Consider the following 17,398-nt stretch of genomic DNA (forward strand, 5'->3'; position numbering starts at 1 on the left):
CCATGTTGCAAAACATTATTTGCTGTACTGGTTTTATTCTCATTAAATTCGTTAATCTGGATTAGTGATTAGTTGATACAAGATGTGGAAATGTTGAAAAGGGAGTAATTTGATTGTTCAGTACACAAACACATTAAAATTCTAAACTTTTGATACTGAATGATGTGTATATCAAAACTATGACTCACCAGGAAGTGTCTAATGCTTGCAGTTACGTGGTTTATTTGTCTGAAGTACTTCTTTTAATATTGCCTTATTGGCTTTACTCCTAAACCTTTGCTATCATGGGAGTTCAATCTGGTTTGTGCTTCTGGACATTTTGCTTCACAGTCAAAATGTATATAAAAAGTAAAATCACGAACACAAGATTGAATCTTTTTTCCTTTAAAGGATGAATTACGATGAAAGATAGACATGAAATCGAGGTTCATATTTTTCTATTTTATAAGGAAGTAACACATGATCCTTCTAAGAATTTCCCTGGAGGCTTTTGATGCTGTTTTCAGTGCTTTGCTATAGCTGGTGCTTCATGAGAGAGAGAAATTATGTTTGGAGTCTTTTGTAAAGCTTGCCCGTGATATAAAGAAAAGACCAAAAAAAATAAAGAAGAAGAAGGGATGAAGTGTGTATAACACACTTCATTAACACACTTCATATAACATAATCCATTGTGTCTATCCATCATTTTACACGGATGAAGTCATATGTCTGTATTAAAAACTGTCATGAAAATTTATTTCTTGTTAACTTTGTTGGTTTTTTAATCAAAATTATTATTTTCAACAGGCGAAATCTGCCCGGAGACAGACAGAAAGCTCTGGAAATTATGATTCCCCTTGTAGAGCAGGAAGACCAAGTAGCTTCAGATATGTACTGCTTGGTTGGTCGAATTTACAAGGACATGTTTTTGGAATCTGGGTTCATAGATATAGAAAGCAGGGACAAAGGAACTTTCTGGTGAGTACTGTTTTCCTGGTCTATGTCCTTTTGTTATCTTTGGGAAAATATTCCTTGAACAAGAATATATTTAAACGTTTTTTTCTTTCCAAATATTCGGCACCCTCAGGGGATAGACTGAATCTTCTACACTTCCTTGCTTGTTTGTTGAGAATGAGGGATTTATGTTGTTCACATATCTCATTCTGCAAATTCTTTAGGTGCCTCAGAGACTTGAAGTTTAGGTGTAAATTAAACTCATCAGAGTGTATTTTTCTCATTTTTCCAAATATGAGGTCTCCTGTTTACTGTGTTATTCTTAGGAATCTGGGCCAGAGAATAATCAGTCATGAATTGATTGGCGTGTCTGGAATCTGATAGATATTAGTTAGCAAGGCTTAGAGGTTTAACTCACAACCAATATGACTGTTCCAAATTGCTGACAAAAGTTTTATCACCCCAGCATTATCCTATACTATATATGCACATTGCAGTGGACTACAGCAGCATCATTAGTCAAAGAAGTACACAATAAGTAGTCAAAACCAGATAAATTCTTATCCTCATTTTAGAGACAAGAATCCTGGTTTTTTAATGCCTTTGAAATGCACTAAACGTTACATGGAAGAGGTTAGAAAAACGAAGGCATGGGATGTCATCCTAGGCTTCGGTCAGGATGAGCTGCTTCTCTGCATTCAGATGAGGACACAGACAATCAGTATTTATATGTCCTGCAGATCACATCTTAGCTCTGGTCTTGTGTTCATCAGCTGCTTGTTGAAGTAAATGCTTCAAATGGAAAGCTTTCTTCTTTGTCATTTATCATTTGTTTTCAGTAAACTTCAGCTAAAAACTGTCTATCATAAAAGATAAGACAAAACTGTTTACCATTCTAAGCCTCAGAATACAAATGCAGTTTATAACTTCTGGTCATGCTTTACAGTTTGGCAATTCTTACTGGACTTTTAAAAGATGTTGAAATAACAGGAATGCAACATATTATTGTCATCCCTCCTAGCATAATTTTGGATTAAAGAAAATTTTCATTTCCTGTAAAGTACAAAGTCTGTAAAAAGCTTACAGGGGTCTTTTGTAAACACTGTATTTTGCTGGTGTCATGAACAAGGTATAAAGAAAAGTGTAGTTCTATGTACAAATTTTAGGCGTTATTACAGACTAAATAAAATACGAATTACTCTTGACATTGTACATCTTGCTTTCTCATTGTTCATAGTGCCTTATGAACAGATAAACTTTGATATTGTCAAGCATAATTGAACTAAGAATGATTCTATGTATGACAGTGGTGAGTTCATGTAGCCATTTTAACACGCTTTGAATAAATGCGTGTTAGCAATCACGATAATCAGATCTGATGACAGGAAGTGATTGCAGACATTCCAGTTTAGGAAAGGACAGAGGCTGATAGTTCCTACACAGGGTAGGGTGCTGGCCAGACGGCCTCTAAGTAATCCCTGAAGTCTCTGGCAAGTGAAACCCAATACAGAATGCTCTGTGTGCCTCCTGCCATGGAACAAGGAGATCTCTGTTGAGTCAAGCTGGAGTTTAGCCGGAAGCTGTACTGGATGGTCCAGTTGCTTTTGGTTTGTACTTTATACTGGATATTGATTTGAGTTTCTAGTGTTAGTCATACAGCAGGCTTGACATGCTGAAATGTTGACTCATAACCCATTGAAAAGCTTTTAGAAAGGAGCAGGCCTGCTCTAGTGCTACAGCAGGCCACAACAGGACAAGGCGTGTGCAGGAGCAATGCCTCCATGGCAGTGCTGTTATGTTGAGATAAAGGTTATTATCTCAGTCTTAGAAAAATAAGGATGTAAGAGAAGTATAATAAATTGCATGAGATAATGAGAATCTGGCAGCAGAACCAAAGCGTTGGTTTTGCAACAACTAGCGATGTCAAGGTACTTTGGTCTATTCCAACTAAAAAAACCAAACCAAAAATGTGCTTTTCTGACAATTAGAAAGCAGAATAAAAGACATCTTTCATATAAATATGAGAGAATAAATGAAAGAGTAATTATTAACTGTCACTTTCTTGTTTCACACCGACAGTATGAATCAGATTTACCAAACCTACCAAGTCTTTATTCATATCTTTTCACTCTACCTCCCTAATTCAGTGTCTGCACTGCAACATTTTCTCAAATGTCAGCAATTGCAACATTTTTCCAAAAGTACAATCTCTCTTGTATTGGAACAAAAATACTAATTTTCAAGGCTCTTTCTTATTCTGTCAATATTTTCATTCTCCTTCTTATATTGCATGAGAATTACAGCATGGAAGATCTCTAGGGCAGAAAAGGTGGTCCAGTTCCCAACATCACTATGTCTCCAAACAGATAATGGCAGCTAGAGGGCTTCTCTTAGACATATATACTTACAATCAATGGAAGTGCTGTCCTGTTTAGTTGGCAGATTTTTATGGGTTTTTTTAATTTGGTTGGGTTTGGGGGGGGGGGGTTTTGTTGGTTGGTTGGTTTTTTAATGTGTTTTTGTTTGTTTGGTTGGTTTTGTTTTGTTTTGTTTGTTTTTAGATTGGGTGTTTTTTCTGTGTGTATGTGTCAGTTGGGGTTTTTTTTAAGTAAGCAAAAAATATTTTGTATGTACTTTATTCCTTACTTTTTTGTAACTTGCAGTACAAGAGAAAATTGCAGATAATAAAAGAAAAATATCTAGTACTCTCTGCTTCTCTTGCTTTTCTTTAGAGCAGTAGGTGCTTGTCTAATTATTAAGTTCTTTGGAGGTGGGCAGCTGAAGTATAAAAAATATATATATGCAGCAGATTGAAGAGAAGCCTGTCTTACAGTTTTGGAGAGCAGAGCTAATGTTAAAGGATGCAAAGTCATTAATCATTAGAGCAGAAAAAACAACAAAAACAAATTAAAACCAGCCATATTTTTCACATGGCAGGATAAAAGTGCCTTAGCTTTGTTTGCATGTCAAAGCATGCTCTAGAAGTCAAATCCTTAGGTTTTGCACAGATCATTTTTCTTTCCTTCCTCATATACTAATCTCACAACCTGTTTAATTTTTTAAAAAGTATTCAATTTGTTGGTGGTTTTTTCATCCCTTAGAAAGTAATTTTAAACTCCATTGCTTTTACTGTAGTGAGTTGTGTTGACTGAATCTCTTGTGCTCCTTAACTCACATATAATAGTGGTCTTTGCCTTCTCCCTATGGAGGTGTGAATATGTGTGTATATACTTGCAACCTAAAGTATTCTTATTCTGAAGAAGAAGTTTGAACCACTGCAGATGTCATGTTGCTGTCGTCAAAGCTACTTGCATTGCTAGCATAAGGACAGTGTGTGCTGTGTTTGTGTGAAGCACCTCTACTTCTTTTAAGAGAAGATTGAGCCTAGTTGAATGCCTCTGCATTTCGTTTGATTGCTCAGTTCCTCTTGAGGAGAATGAAATGTGGTATAGTCCTTTTTTATGTGAATTCAAAAGGACAGTGTCAATAAGACAGTCAGTAAAGAATAAAATTTGGAGTAACTCAAGTCATAGCTAAATGTGAGGTATATTCTTGTATCACTTGCTTCTGTGCTTAAGCATTTTGATATTGCTGTATGCCATTGTAGCAGATCCCCAATAAAATCTAAGGTTTCATGTAAATGAAAATTGATATATTAAAGACTAAAATAATGACCTTATTAATAAATATAACTCTGAAACAGGTCTTCTACAAACTGATAGCCTTATTCTGTTTTATTTGATCTTAAAGAAAATATTGTAAGATACTGTAACTTTACTGGGATAATTTTACTGATATTGATGATTAGGGTCTACGCTTGTTGTATGGGGAGAAAGGAAATGGGAGGAGGATGTATAAATAAGACTCCTAAAAATAGTCACAAAGAATGTGTGGAAAACAGTAAAATATTTTTGCTTTTATGGGTTCTTGCTGTGTAAACAGAAGATAAGCTCTTAAAATTACCTAAAACTGTAATGATGCCCCAACTAGATTGCATTATTTAGAAAGTAAGGTTGAATGTTTATTTTTCCAGGTTCAAGAAGGCGTTTGAGTCAGAGCCAACATTACCAGCAGGGATTAATTATGCAGTACTCCTCTTGGCAGCTGGACATTGCTTTGATACTTCTTTTGAGCTGCGGAAAGTTGGTAATTATAACTTGCAAATTCATGGTGAAATCACATTCTAGTGAAAGTACACTACCACCCACTGTTACAGGGGAAAAATCTGATGGTTCTATGTGAAAGCTTTGATAGAGAGCATGTGAATGTTTAAGTTGGTCTCTCATACCACTGCTGATCCCACCTGACTGCTGGTGAGTGCTGTCATGAAGACCTGGTTTCAGTGGCAAGGTCTTAAATGGTTACCAGAGTTTGGTAAAAACTAAGCTTCTTTGTAAAGACATTATTCGTGTGAAACAGGAGCATATGAAATGGGAATCCAGTTACGGCTAGCACTCTTTTAAACAAACAAACAAACACAAACCCCTGGAGGGAATATGGATGAGAAGTCCATCCTAAGACTGAGGAAAATGCACTTGACTTCAGTTTGGGTTGGGTTGAGAGAAGAATATTTCTCTTCTGATGCATTCTTAGAGGTTTCTGAATGTCTGTATTCATAGACTTATAGGATAACCAGTGGTTTGGGTTGGAGAGACCTTTTAAAGACCATCTAGTCCAAGCCCCTGCTGTGGACAGAGACGTCTTTCACTAAATCAGGTTGCTCAGACTGACCTTGGACACTTCTAATAAAGAAGCATTCACTTCTCTGGGCAACCTGGTACAATATCTCGCCACCCTTGTCATAAAAAGTTTCTTATTTAAGAAGGAAGAATTAAGACTATTTTGTTTATCATTTTGTTTGTGATTTTCTGGATTTGAGGAGAGCAAAACCTCAAGATTAGTCAGTAATACATTCGGGGAAGATTTGGGAACAAGGACTGAATGTTGTAATATGCATTGCATTTGGTGGTCATCTCAAAGAATTTGTATAATTCTTGACTTTCTGTAAAGTCCTTTTTATCATTGTTTCTCCTGAGGAGTTGTCAAGTGAGAAAGAAACAATTTTTTTCATTCCACTGAATGTATCTGTATTCAGCCACCGCTCTAGTTTTGAAGTTAGGTGTTATGTCTGGGAGTAATTTCCTGGGTAATTGAGTGTGAAGGTCAGAGTGAGATGATTGCTTTCACATGAATAATGGAAGTGAAATTTAAATTCTCAGGTGTGAATGAAGGTATTAATTTGGATGTGTGAGGCAGCATAGAGTTGCCCCAACTACTCTGTTTGCTCTTCTGTGAGTGGGTGAGATTTTGCTTTCTGTTTGGCGTGGAATACTTCCACATCCTATGCTGAAGTTTGAATTCTTGTGCCAGAGTAGGAGGTAAGAAGATATGTTCTACATATTGCATAGCATTTACAAATACTCACTTGCTGGTCTATCTTTAAATTAGGTAGTTTAATGGACCTGGGCTATATTTTTTGTGTAGTTTAACATGAATTCTTCAATTTTAAAGAAACTTCTCAATTGCATACAGACTACAACCAACTAGATCTGTAAATTTGTATGCTATTTCTTTGGTATCATCTTCTTATGAGTTTGTCCAGTGTTGTTTTCCCTATTGTTTGTATTGAGACTGTTACAGAAATTAATGTTCATTCTTACATAAGGTTCCATTCTGATGAATTATTTAGTGCAGAAGTATCCTGTTCCTTAGGTGGTTTGTGTGTGTTTTTGTTTGCTTGTTTTATATTATAACAGCCCCTTCTGTTAGCTACTTGTGTCCATCTTTCTTTTTTTTTTTTTTTTTTTTTTTTTTTTTTCTTTCTTTTTTCTTTTTTCTTTTTTTTCTTTTTCTACGGGGAATATTGTCAAAATACTTAGTTTCAGAATGACTCAACTATTTTTAAACATTTTCAAATACATTTATAGTATAGACCCTATCCATATCAGTGGTCATTTATTTCTTGTTGATGAGACTGCGGTCACTATTCATAGAATCATGGAATGCTGGGTTAGAAAGTACATCCAGGATCATCTGCTACAAACTTTCTTTGGAAAAGGACATTCTAGGCAAGATGGCCCAGCAGCTTGTCCAGCTGAACTTTAAATATGTCCAACATCAGCAAATCCACTGCTTCCCTGGAACATGATTCCAAGGGCTGATTCTTCATATTTTGAAAAATTTTCATTTTGTGCCCAACTGGAAAGTCCCCAGTAGTAACTTGTACCTGTCACCTTTCATCTTCTCCTATTGATTCCTTGTTAAAAGGCAGTCTCCATCTTCTTTGTAGACACCCTTTACCCACTGGATGATGATAATGCCTTCCCTAAGCCTGGTCCTCAAGGCTGAACAAACCCAGCTTTCCCTCATATGGCAGGCTTCCAGTCCTTTGTTCATTTTTGTGGCCATTCTCTGGACCCTCTCCAGCCTGTCCACATCTTTTTGTATATAGTGAGAACCCAAATGGAACACATTATTCCAGGAGTGCCCTGGCAGGCACTGAGTAGAGTGGGATAATGGCCTCTTTATCCCTCCTAGTGATGTCCCTGTGGCTACATCCCAGCATCCTGTTGGGTTTCTTTGCTGAAGAAACACACTGTTCACTCATATTCAGCTGCTTATTTTTCAGGGTGCCCAGGTCCCTTTTCCACAGAGCTGCTCCCCAGTGGACTAGACCCCAGCCTGTGCTGTACTCCCGGATTATGTTTTCCCAGGTGCAAGACAATGGCCTTTATACAGGGTTTATCAGATGGCAGGAGATGTGCTAGATTCTGAGGATAACTTTGTATTTTCTTTGTCTGGGGTTAGTGTTTTAAACAAAATCAGGCAAAATCACAAAGATTTTATGGGAAAATGTTTTGATTTTTTTTTTCTGATCCTAAGTATCTCTTACATATGTGTAGTTCTTTCAATGTCACCTGTTATTTAGATCTGTGCATACAAGACCATTTTTTAGCAATAGTTAGATTTAGCCAGGCAGTGCTTTCTGTTTGGTGTCCACCCACAGCATTATCTGTAGTACAGAGAAGTTAGAGAAGTTCTGCTTTCTCCTGGGAGATCAGGAGATAAGCAAGAACAAACTGGTCAAGTTCAGTCAGGTTATATGGAAATTATATTGCTAGGATGGGAAAGGTGTGGGGAAGGATGTAGTCATTATCAGTTCTTCAGAGGGTGCATGAGACTGTAATTAGGAGATGCATGTCTGATTACATTGCCAGTGTAATAATAACTCCAGTAAAAATAAGAACAAATCCAAGAGAATTTTTACCAATCAGCATCAGATTAGAAAACTTGCCTTTTAAAAGACCCTACCTGTACTTATTACCTGTAAGATAATATTTCACAACTAAATGAGTAAATGGAGCATTAATAAAACCTCTCCTATTTTCTGAATAGTATTGCTTTCTTAACTATACGAAGAACTCTGAGACTAGAGCAGAAATGCTGTGATCTGCATAGACAGTTATGATCTCTGCAGGCTGTGCAACTTTGACACACAAAGGATCCTGTAATATGAATTGCTTCGTCAATATTTGAGCAAGGAAAGCAGTTTATTTATGAAGCCTTCATAGTAATATTTAACTGGTAATATCTACTTACTGTATCTTATTGTCGTCACAAGCTGTGGGTATATTCTTGGTGTTATAAAAACAAAGGCTTTTCTGGTGTTAATGGTTCCTTTATTTTGCCTCATTTGTTTTAAAGGCAAAATATTTTTGATAAAATATACTGGAATCCAGCTGCTGGGTTTTTTCCCCTCCCCATGTGAATGCCAAGTTTATCATAGAAGGAAAGAATGTCTTGACTTTGCCTGGATTTTCTTATACTCTCAAAAATCTTTTAAAGATGATGAAATAAAAATAAACTTAGAAAAGGGAAATTATGCAAAGAGACCATAAACTCAGAATTAAATTCATGAAGATTCACTTTGCAAGTTTCTAAAACAATCCTTCTCCTCAAGCTCTTTAAATTGGAGTTACAGTCTTTTGAACCTCTTGCTAATGTCATCACGAAGCAACTGCATTTCAAGGATAAGTAACTTGTGTTTCAGGGATGAATAAGTTTGTAGATGAGCTTTGCAGAGGATGGTCAGGAAACCATAGTGAGTTTTAGCACCAAGTACCCCACCTTTCTCAGAAGAACTTGATAAGAGGGTAATGTTGCCTTCTCTAAGGTAATAGGATCCACTTCACAGAATACTTGGGTAAATCTTTCATTTTATTCACGTTACGTAACAGTAATGGTTCCCAAACTCGATATCCTGAGGTACTGCTACACATCCATCCTTTTTCCCCCTGTCTCCCTTACTGAGCTGGGAATCAAAATGGTTGCTGTCTCCAGTCCTACCCTCCTAACAAACACCTCTCCCTGCCAGCCAGTAATGCAGGTCCCTCCCCATGTGAGTTGTACTTTTCATCAGACCCACACACTCGGTTTGTATCTCGCTTTAGCTCTGTTCCCACATCTGGAGCGTGGAAGAGCTGTGATGGGTGTGATCCCTGCAGATGCAGTGAAGCATGGCAGAGCTTGTCTGCCTGTGAAGCAGAGCTACTGTGCTACTGCTCTCCATGACAAATAGCCTATGATAGCTGGTCAGTGGCCACTGCAACTGTGTGTGCCATTACCCAGTGCTTAGCAAAGGCCCTATGCACAGCTAAATTCCTCCCTTCCCCTTCCTCCTGACAAAACTATGCCCAGCTGAAATGATCCTTGTATCCCTGTGATACCAGTTCCTTACATCTCTTGTGACGAAGTCACATTAAAAAAGCCTGTGGAATTTAGTAGGTGTCTATCTTTTCTTGTGTGTTGCTATCAAATGCATGCAAACGCTTTAGACGTTCTTGTAGAGCCCTTTGGCCTTTGCAGATATTGCTGGGGAGTGCTTCTCTAAAGTCCTGAGGGAGATTAATTTTTTTCCATCTACTGTATTTTCTGGATAGCATTCAGATTTTGTTCTCTAGAACCCAGCCAAAGTTGAAGCACTTTCAACACAAATTCCCCCTGACTATTCTCCACTGACTAGTGCAGGTGTACATCTTCAAGTGGTCTCTTTGACAGTGTAAATGTGTGTAGCACCCTGGCTTAAGGCCTTGCAGAGATGGTCACCATGGTACCTTGTGGAGCTGATGGAGGTGATGTACATTGTGACATTTCTCAGGCAGATCAGAGATACTTTGTAGCATCTATGGCATTTTAAAAAGTCTTCATTACCTGACATTGATGCTATAAAAATGTGAGCAATGTGACAAAACAAGATAAACTTTGTAGGGTGAAATGTAGCTTATGTAATGATACCCATTTTGATAATATTTATTACTGCTTCCACCATGGAGTTTAGTCTGCTAGCTACTCAAGGAAGGTTAAGGAAAAAAACAAGATGAACAGTTGCATTGAAATTTCTTGTGACTACTCAGCCCAAGTATCAAGGACAAAGGAAGATGATGTGGGAGGGAAGCTGTCATAGTGGAGTAGTGTGGGAAAAGTGAATAAAAGACTGGAGTGATGGACTGGCTTGTTGTGTAAGCTGAAAATTGGGGTTTTTTGCAGAGGATGGTGTAGCATAATCTCATGTTAGCTGTATGTAGCAGCTCATATGAACTAAAACTCATTCTGAAGGCCACAGGGGAGCCTGTAGCTCTCAGCAAACTTAGCAAGTCAAAATAAAACCTGAGGCTTTCCATAGTCTTGAGTTGCTGGGGGACTTGTGAATATTAATAGATGTCTTTCATTGGGGTAGGACTTGCTGCAGTTAAAAGAACATCACTGCTGGAAGAAGCCCAGTGGATCATCTGTTCCTTCTGCATGGGACCTTGTCTATAAAGGTAAGTTTGGGGCTTGGGGCTTGTAAGTCAAAAAAACAAAGCAGAAAAAAACATAATAGGTGCCTTATTCAGCATCTGTTAAGTTTTTACAGCTATGTTGTGTAGCCTAAGGCCCCAATTTACCTTTACAGATGAGGTCCATGCAAGAACATAGGTTATCTGACTGTGGCCTTGTCCTGACAGTGATGTCCTAAAGTTCCTTTCTTGAGAAGCCTGTAGGAAGAGGGGGTGGGGAAAAAAGTCTTCTACCAATTAGGGTGTTTGGAAGGCATATAACATTAACTGGTAAGTATGATTTCCATCTTATTTTATCAAAATGGAGAGGGTATAGTAATGTAAGCAATTAATAGATTTTGAATGAAGAAAATGGTTATTTTAAAATTGCATTAACATGAAATCTTGTGGCTTGTTATTCTCTTTGCTACAGGAGTAAAGATCAGCAGCCTGCTTGGTAAAAAGGGGAGCTTGGAGAAACTGCAAAGCTATTGGGAAGTGGGATCTTTCTTGGGGGCCAGTATGTTGGCTAATGATCATATAAGAGTGATCCAGGCTTCAGAAAAACTGTTTAAACTAAAGGCACCAGCATGGTAAGGTGATAAACAGGGCCATGTACCTTCCTATGTTTTAAAATATTGGATTCCCTCAGCTTTCACATTAGGCTGTATTCAGCTGACAGGAGATACGTTTTGTGTTTTTTAACAGATTTTGCTGTGTATTTATTATTTCACTGTACTTTTATCCAGAGAAGGGACTCTATTCCCCTTTTGCCCTTATGCAGGGGTAGATCTGATATGGGTTTTTAATTTGATGTGTGAGAAGGGTAGATTCATCATGGACTTCAAGCGCCTCTGAGGGCAAAGGAGAAAGGAGGAGTTTCTTGCAGCTACATTGCTGAAGAGAAGTGGTAGTGGCTTGTGAGTCTAGTCATAACAGCCTGAAGGTTTTGGGGAATGAAGACAGCTCAGCTAGGGAGGCCTGGCTGTACCTTTAAATACTGTTAAGGTTGTTATGGCACGTAACAGTTGTTTTAGGAACTGAGTACAAATGAGGTCTATGGTGCAAGCTGCATCTTGTAGCAGTTGAGAAGACTGCAGATCAAAGTCCAATTAACAGAAAGGCCATAAATCCAGGGTTAAGGGCAACCCTGTAAACTCAACATTTGTTATGCAAAGGCCAAGAGATGTATGCTCTGACAGCAGGCACTTGCTGTGGATATAGGCAGCAATTAAAGACCAGTCACCTACTCATTAAGGGCTGGGATCATCTTAGTTGGGGACAACCAAGACTCCTTTCTGACTAAAAAAATTGTCACTCTGCTAATTATAGGAGTGAGCATCACAACATATTATTCTTATCTTTCTGTAGGGGATAGAGTGTACCTCCAGAAGGTGATCAGAGGGATGCTAAAATACAGAATTGTACTTCTGTATTGACATTACATAGAAACTGTCATAATTTTTAAAAAGTCTCATTTTCAGACAAAGTATTTCATAAATGCTTTTTACAGTGTATTTATTTGCAAGGTTTTCCATTTTTACTATGTGTATATTTTACTAAGAAGCTGCATAGCACTCTCTGGAAGTCTCCTGGTAGAATTTTCTAGAGTTCATGAATTCCTGGTTGTCAGGATTTTATGTACCCCAGTGCCTTTGGGCTTTAAGACTGTGGATTAAACTCTGAAAATGCAGCTCCCTCATTTGTGCTTCATGAAAAAATTTCTCATGTGAGTAATTCCTTCCCAGTCTGTTGCCTACTTTATAGCAGGGCCCACTTGGTACAAACAGGAGTAGACACAATACCTTAAGCCAGCTATCCTAATGGCCTAAGAAGGATAATTGGAAATTTCACAGCTATGGAAATATTCACTAAAGACCCTCTGAGGGTGAAACAAAAGTTTCCATGAATAGCCCAACTGTGATAAAGTGATAGCAGTGATAAATCCTCTTCTAACATGTATATCTCATTGCTGTAGTATTCATAAAAATTGCATGAGATTGTTTACAATTTTTTTTTCCAAAAATACCAAGAAAAAGCAATTTTATCAAAAAGTCCCATAAATCTGCCCCAGAAAATAGAACAAGAGAGAGGGGGATGAACTGCATTTAGGGGAAACATTCAGTACTGCTGTTACCCTTCCCTAGCAATGCCAAAAGACTGCTTTATGTAGCTGTTACCATCTTTGAGGGATAATCAGTTCCAGAATCATGTTTTAGAAATCTGTATTAAATATTTGCCTATGCAGACACAATATAGTAGATAGAACAGTGTAGAAAGTAAACTAGTGGACTTTTCACCTGAGTATTTATTTGAGGTAGGTCATTACTGAAACAAGTTTGACATAGGCTCAATTTGGCCCTTAGGTAGAGGATTTAGCTATTTTGTGAATTGTTCATGGTTTAGGGTAGAAGACAGAGTATGGTATCAGGAATATGGGCAGGAAGGAGTGTTCCAGGACTCTCTTATATTTCAGTTCCCTCATATAGCAGCTATGTTTCCCATTCTAGTTGGGAACTGTTATTATGACAAGCAATCCTAGAGAAGCAAAATGTTACTGGCAACCTTGGTGTTGCAATGGTGAATACTTCAGTTGTGTTTAAAGGTAGAGACATTACTGCCTAGAAACTGTACTGAATTTACTATCTGTGTATGTTTGGATGGTCTCAGGTACCTGAAGTCTATTGTAGAGACTATTTTGATATATCAGCATTTTAAGAGACTGACTCCAGAGCAACATACAGCCAAACAGGAACTTGTGGATTTCTGGATGGACTTCCTTGTTGAAGCCACGAAGACAGATGTGACTGTAGTTCGGTTTCCAGTAAGTGGCTGTTTTGTTGGGTGTTGGGGACATTTTTTGGCTGTATTTTTGGGGGATGTGTTTTTTTTAAACAAATTGTGATATAAAGGAAATGAGCACAAAGCACTGCTTCTTTTTAGGTGGCCGGACAATAAACTGTTTGTCCAGAAGAAATGTATTTGGCCTGCATCTTAGATTGATTTTAATTGAATGCATGTGGGTACAAGGTTGCACAATGTATTCCATACAAAAGTAATGAGGAAAAAATTCAAGATAGAATTTTGCTAATTATTGTTTAATACCAATGTGTATAGCTTCTACATCAAACTTTTACAGTGTACTCCAGGTGATTATATATTAACTATACTGTGTTTTGAAAAAAAGATATTTAATTAATTTCAGTCTTCTTCTAGCTCAGCAGACTTTGTATACTCTACTGCCAATACTCTACTGTGCCTTTTGAGAGGTTAAAAATCAGCCTGGTCATAAATCTATTGTTCCAGCTACTAGAAAATGCATTTCAAAAACATTGCACTATAAGTGTGTATATATTAGTTTATTCTAGATTTCTTCCACAAAAATTTTGCTGAGAATTTTTATTAGATGCCCCAGTGCTGTACCATGTCCTGAAATTATACAGTGAAAAAAGTCCATGTTCTCCATACATATTAACCGTATATGTCCAGGAAATAATGTATTGGTGATTCCTTTTAGCTAACCATCATCAAAACCAGCTTTTGGTCTTAAATAGCAATTACTATTGCCTCCCAGATAGTTAAAGTGCGTACAGGTTGTTTTGTACAGTTCTTTTATCTTCCATGTGTAGATGTGATGATAAACTGTAAGGAAGACTTCGATGTTGAACAGCAAGAACTTTAGGCAGTAAAATAAAAAAAACATAAGCCTGTCTAAAGAGCCTAGTTTTTCTTTTCTGATGGGAACAGGTAGAAAGTTTTGCTGGGAAACAAAAGATATTTTGAATCTTCTGGGTTTTGTATAAGACAGGGCATAATCCTGTTAGATTTTTATATGATGGCATAGTTCAATTAGATGCTTAAATTAGGCTCTGACTTATAAAATCGTCCAAATAAAATGGTTTGAATTTTTATTAATATTAGGAGGCACACGAAAGCTAATCACTGCAATAGCATGAGCCAAGAGACAAAACCAGTGTCCACATGGTTTGATGGTGTTGTTCAGGAAGTTGGTTGGAGCATGGAGCTGACAAGGCCAAGGTCATGGCTGCCATTCCTGTATGGACTCATGATCCTTCTGGGTCCCTTCCAGCTCAGACTGTTTTGTGATTTTGTCGCCTGACTACACTGGTGTTGCAGACAGACATGGGATTTTTCACAATACAAAAATTCTATTTATGCCAGTTCAGAATGAAAATCACACAGTTCAACAAGTGAACAAAATTAAAATTAGCAACTTTCTTTGCCCTCCCTTCTCCCAGATTACAGTTAATTTATTCAAAAGGAAGCTTTTTCATATTTCCTTATTGTGAATTGTTCTGAGAACTGGAACTTAAGAGCTCTACTGTCCATGGGCACTAGCTAAGCTGTTAGGTACTCTCTTACCTGGTAGCATCAGTCTCATCACTTTGGCCTTTAGAGGAGGAAGTGACACAGTGCATGGACAACTTGTTAAAGGATAAAGATCACAGTTTGTGAAATGGCTCAGATCAGATTTTACAAATTATGAGTGTCTGAAGATGCCAAGCAACACATTTTAATTCCTACTGCTTATCATTTACAGAGTTAAATGTGTAGGTACTTTTCAGAATTTAGCCCTGAACTGCTTCCAGTGTATCTCTGTGCTTATCAACTCTGAAGGAGGAGACATGGCTCTCTCCAAGACTTTCTACTTTGGTGTTTATATACTTTTTAAAATAGATGTGGACCAACTTGCCCTAGTCAATCATTGTTGCATCTCATCTCTTTTAAACAATGCTTCTAGTTTTTGTTTCAATTATCCCACACCATTTTCTATACTCTTTAGCTGTCAGCCTCTTGCAGTGGTGCTTGTTACTTTTGAGAAAATCATTTGACCTGGTGGCTGCGCTTCATGGTGGTCTAAATCAAAAGCTGTTCAGCTCTAGTTTAATGTTTCTCTCCTTCACCCAAATATGCTTCTTCCAAAAGATGATAAAGGTGTACCATGAATCTTCTCCACCAGGAGATAGACATTCTAGAGTGGCATTGTAGGAGACTGAATTCTGACAGAAAGATTTCAAAACCTGACATTTTTCAAAAAAATAATTTGCAAAATTGATATGTGCTACTAATTGAGACATAGCAGCCTTATGTAAAAAAATTAAAGTGGTTTTTTTTTTCTTTTTTAATCTTAAGTTACTGTCAGCCACACTAAATTAGCCCAGTACCTAAAATTTTGCTTTTCATTATTTCCCTGTTTTTCCTGCTATAGTATGACTAAAGGAATAGTTTTAAGAGATTTCAATATCTTTTGAAGTTCTACCAGTTTTGCACTAACTATTGAAAATTATTTTTTCTGCAAGGTTTTAATATTAGAACCAACAAAAATCTATCAGCCCTCATATCTCTCCATCAACAGTGAAGCTGAGGAGAAGACGGTGTCCATTTGGCATGTGCTGCCTGATGATAAGGTATGTTTGTAGTTGTAACCTTTTTCACAATTGAAAATATGCACAGTATGTAAGGCATGTAGCATGTGACCAGTTGCATCTAATTATGATTCTGGAAAGTAGAAAAGTGTTTTAGTAACATAGAGGAAGATGCTGATATATACTGCTGTGCTTAAGATTGTCCTGATTTTCAATGGATCTTTTGTTTCCCATCATTTTTCAAAATGACTTCTGTTTTCCTTCAGATTGGTTTAAGCCATTGTATAATATACAAGATCTTAAGATGCTTTAGATTTCAATAGTAGTTTACAATTTACTGTCATCAAACCAATTATGTAGCATAAAATTACTTATACTTACAGAACTATCTTCTTGCTGTGAAGCTGGGATAAATACTCCTTTAATATGAAAGAAATAGAGACTGGTATGTTGAAAGGGGAGCAGAATCAATCAAATGCCAAAGAAGCATTTGGCTGAAGGATAGGTGGATGCTCTAGGATTTGAAAAATCTGGATAGTCTAAGGTGTGAGCTTAGAAAATCTGGAGATGGAAATGGAGAAGAAAACCTAGAATGGTTATTACATTCTGGGATGTTTAGGAAGCAAAATGTGGGTAAGAGGGAAGACAGGGAGGATGCCAGAACCTAAGAGAAGGACGTCAGCACGGGAAAATGAAGGAGTGTATGAAGAGTGAATGGAGACTGAGTCAGCTGGAGGCCTAACACCAGGAATGATGAGATTTGTAAGAACTAGTGCTGTTCATTGTTCCATGGCAGCATTTTGTTTGCCTGCAGGATAGGACAATGAAGACCTGTTTTTCAGGTAACCATAGAATCGTTTAAGTTGGAAAAGACTTTCAAGATCACCAGGTCCAGTTGTTAACCTAACACTGGCAAGTCCAATCTTCAGCTTTCCTGCTAGGAATCTGTAAAAGATGAAACGTTTTTGAACACAAAATACAATGACACTCTACTAGCTGGAATTTTTGTTGTGAGTTCATGAGCAAATATAAATGGCAGCTGAAATAGCATATTTAGACAAAAAACTGAAATGTTTGCCTGGACCAATAAACTTCTTTTCATTTGTGGTTTATTCTGGCTGATGTTCTCTGAAGTGGGCTCAGCCTCTGAGAATAATTTAAAAAACAAATGTATGCAATTCTTGGGCAAAATAAAAAGTTTACCATACAGTAAATAATTATTTTTTCAGAACTACAGACTTTATCTTCCTGTTCTAAAATACC

At 37.4% G+C, this 17,398-nt stretch overlaps 1 protein-coding gene across 1 annotated transcript in view; it reads left to right on the forward strand.

Moving 5' to 3' along the window:
- The window catches only part of MAP3K5 (mitogen-activated protein kinase kinase kinase 5), a 99,736-nt gene that overhangs the window by 45,724 nt on the left and 36,614 nt on the right, over positions 1-17,398 (forward strand). Inside the window, exons 7-11 of the mRNA XM_066315607.1 lie at positions 787-957; positions 4,967-5,079; positions 11,182-11,341; positions 13,419-13,572; positions 16,070-16,177. Of these exons, the coding sequence (XP_066171704.1) occupies positions 787-957; positions 4,967-5,079; positions 11,182-11,341; positions 13,419-13,572; positions 16,070-16,177 (706 nt within the window). The remainder of the gene's footprint in view (positions 1-786; positions 958-4,966; positions 5,080-11,181; positions 11,342-13,418; positions 13,573-16,069; positions 16,178-17,398) is intronic.

The sequence above is a fragment of the Sylvia atricapilla genome, chromosome 3, assembly GCF_009819655.1.
Source record: "Sylvia atricapilla isolate bSylAtr1 chromosome 3, bSylAtr1.pri, whole genome shotgun sequence".
NCBI lineage: Eukaryota > Metazoa > Chordata > Aves > Passeriformes > Sylviidae > Sylvia > Sylvia atricapilla.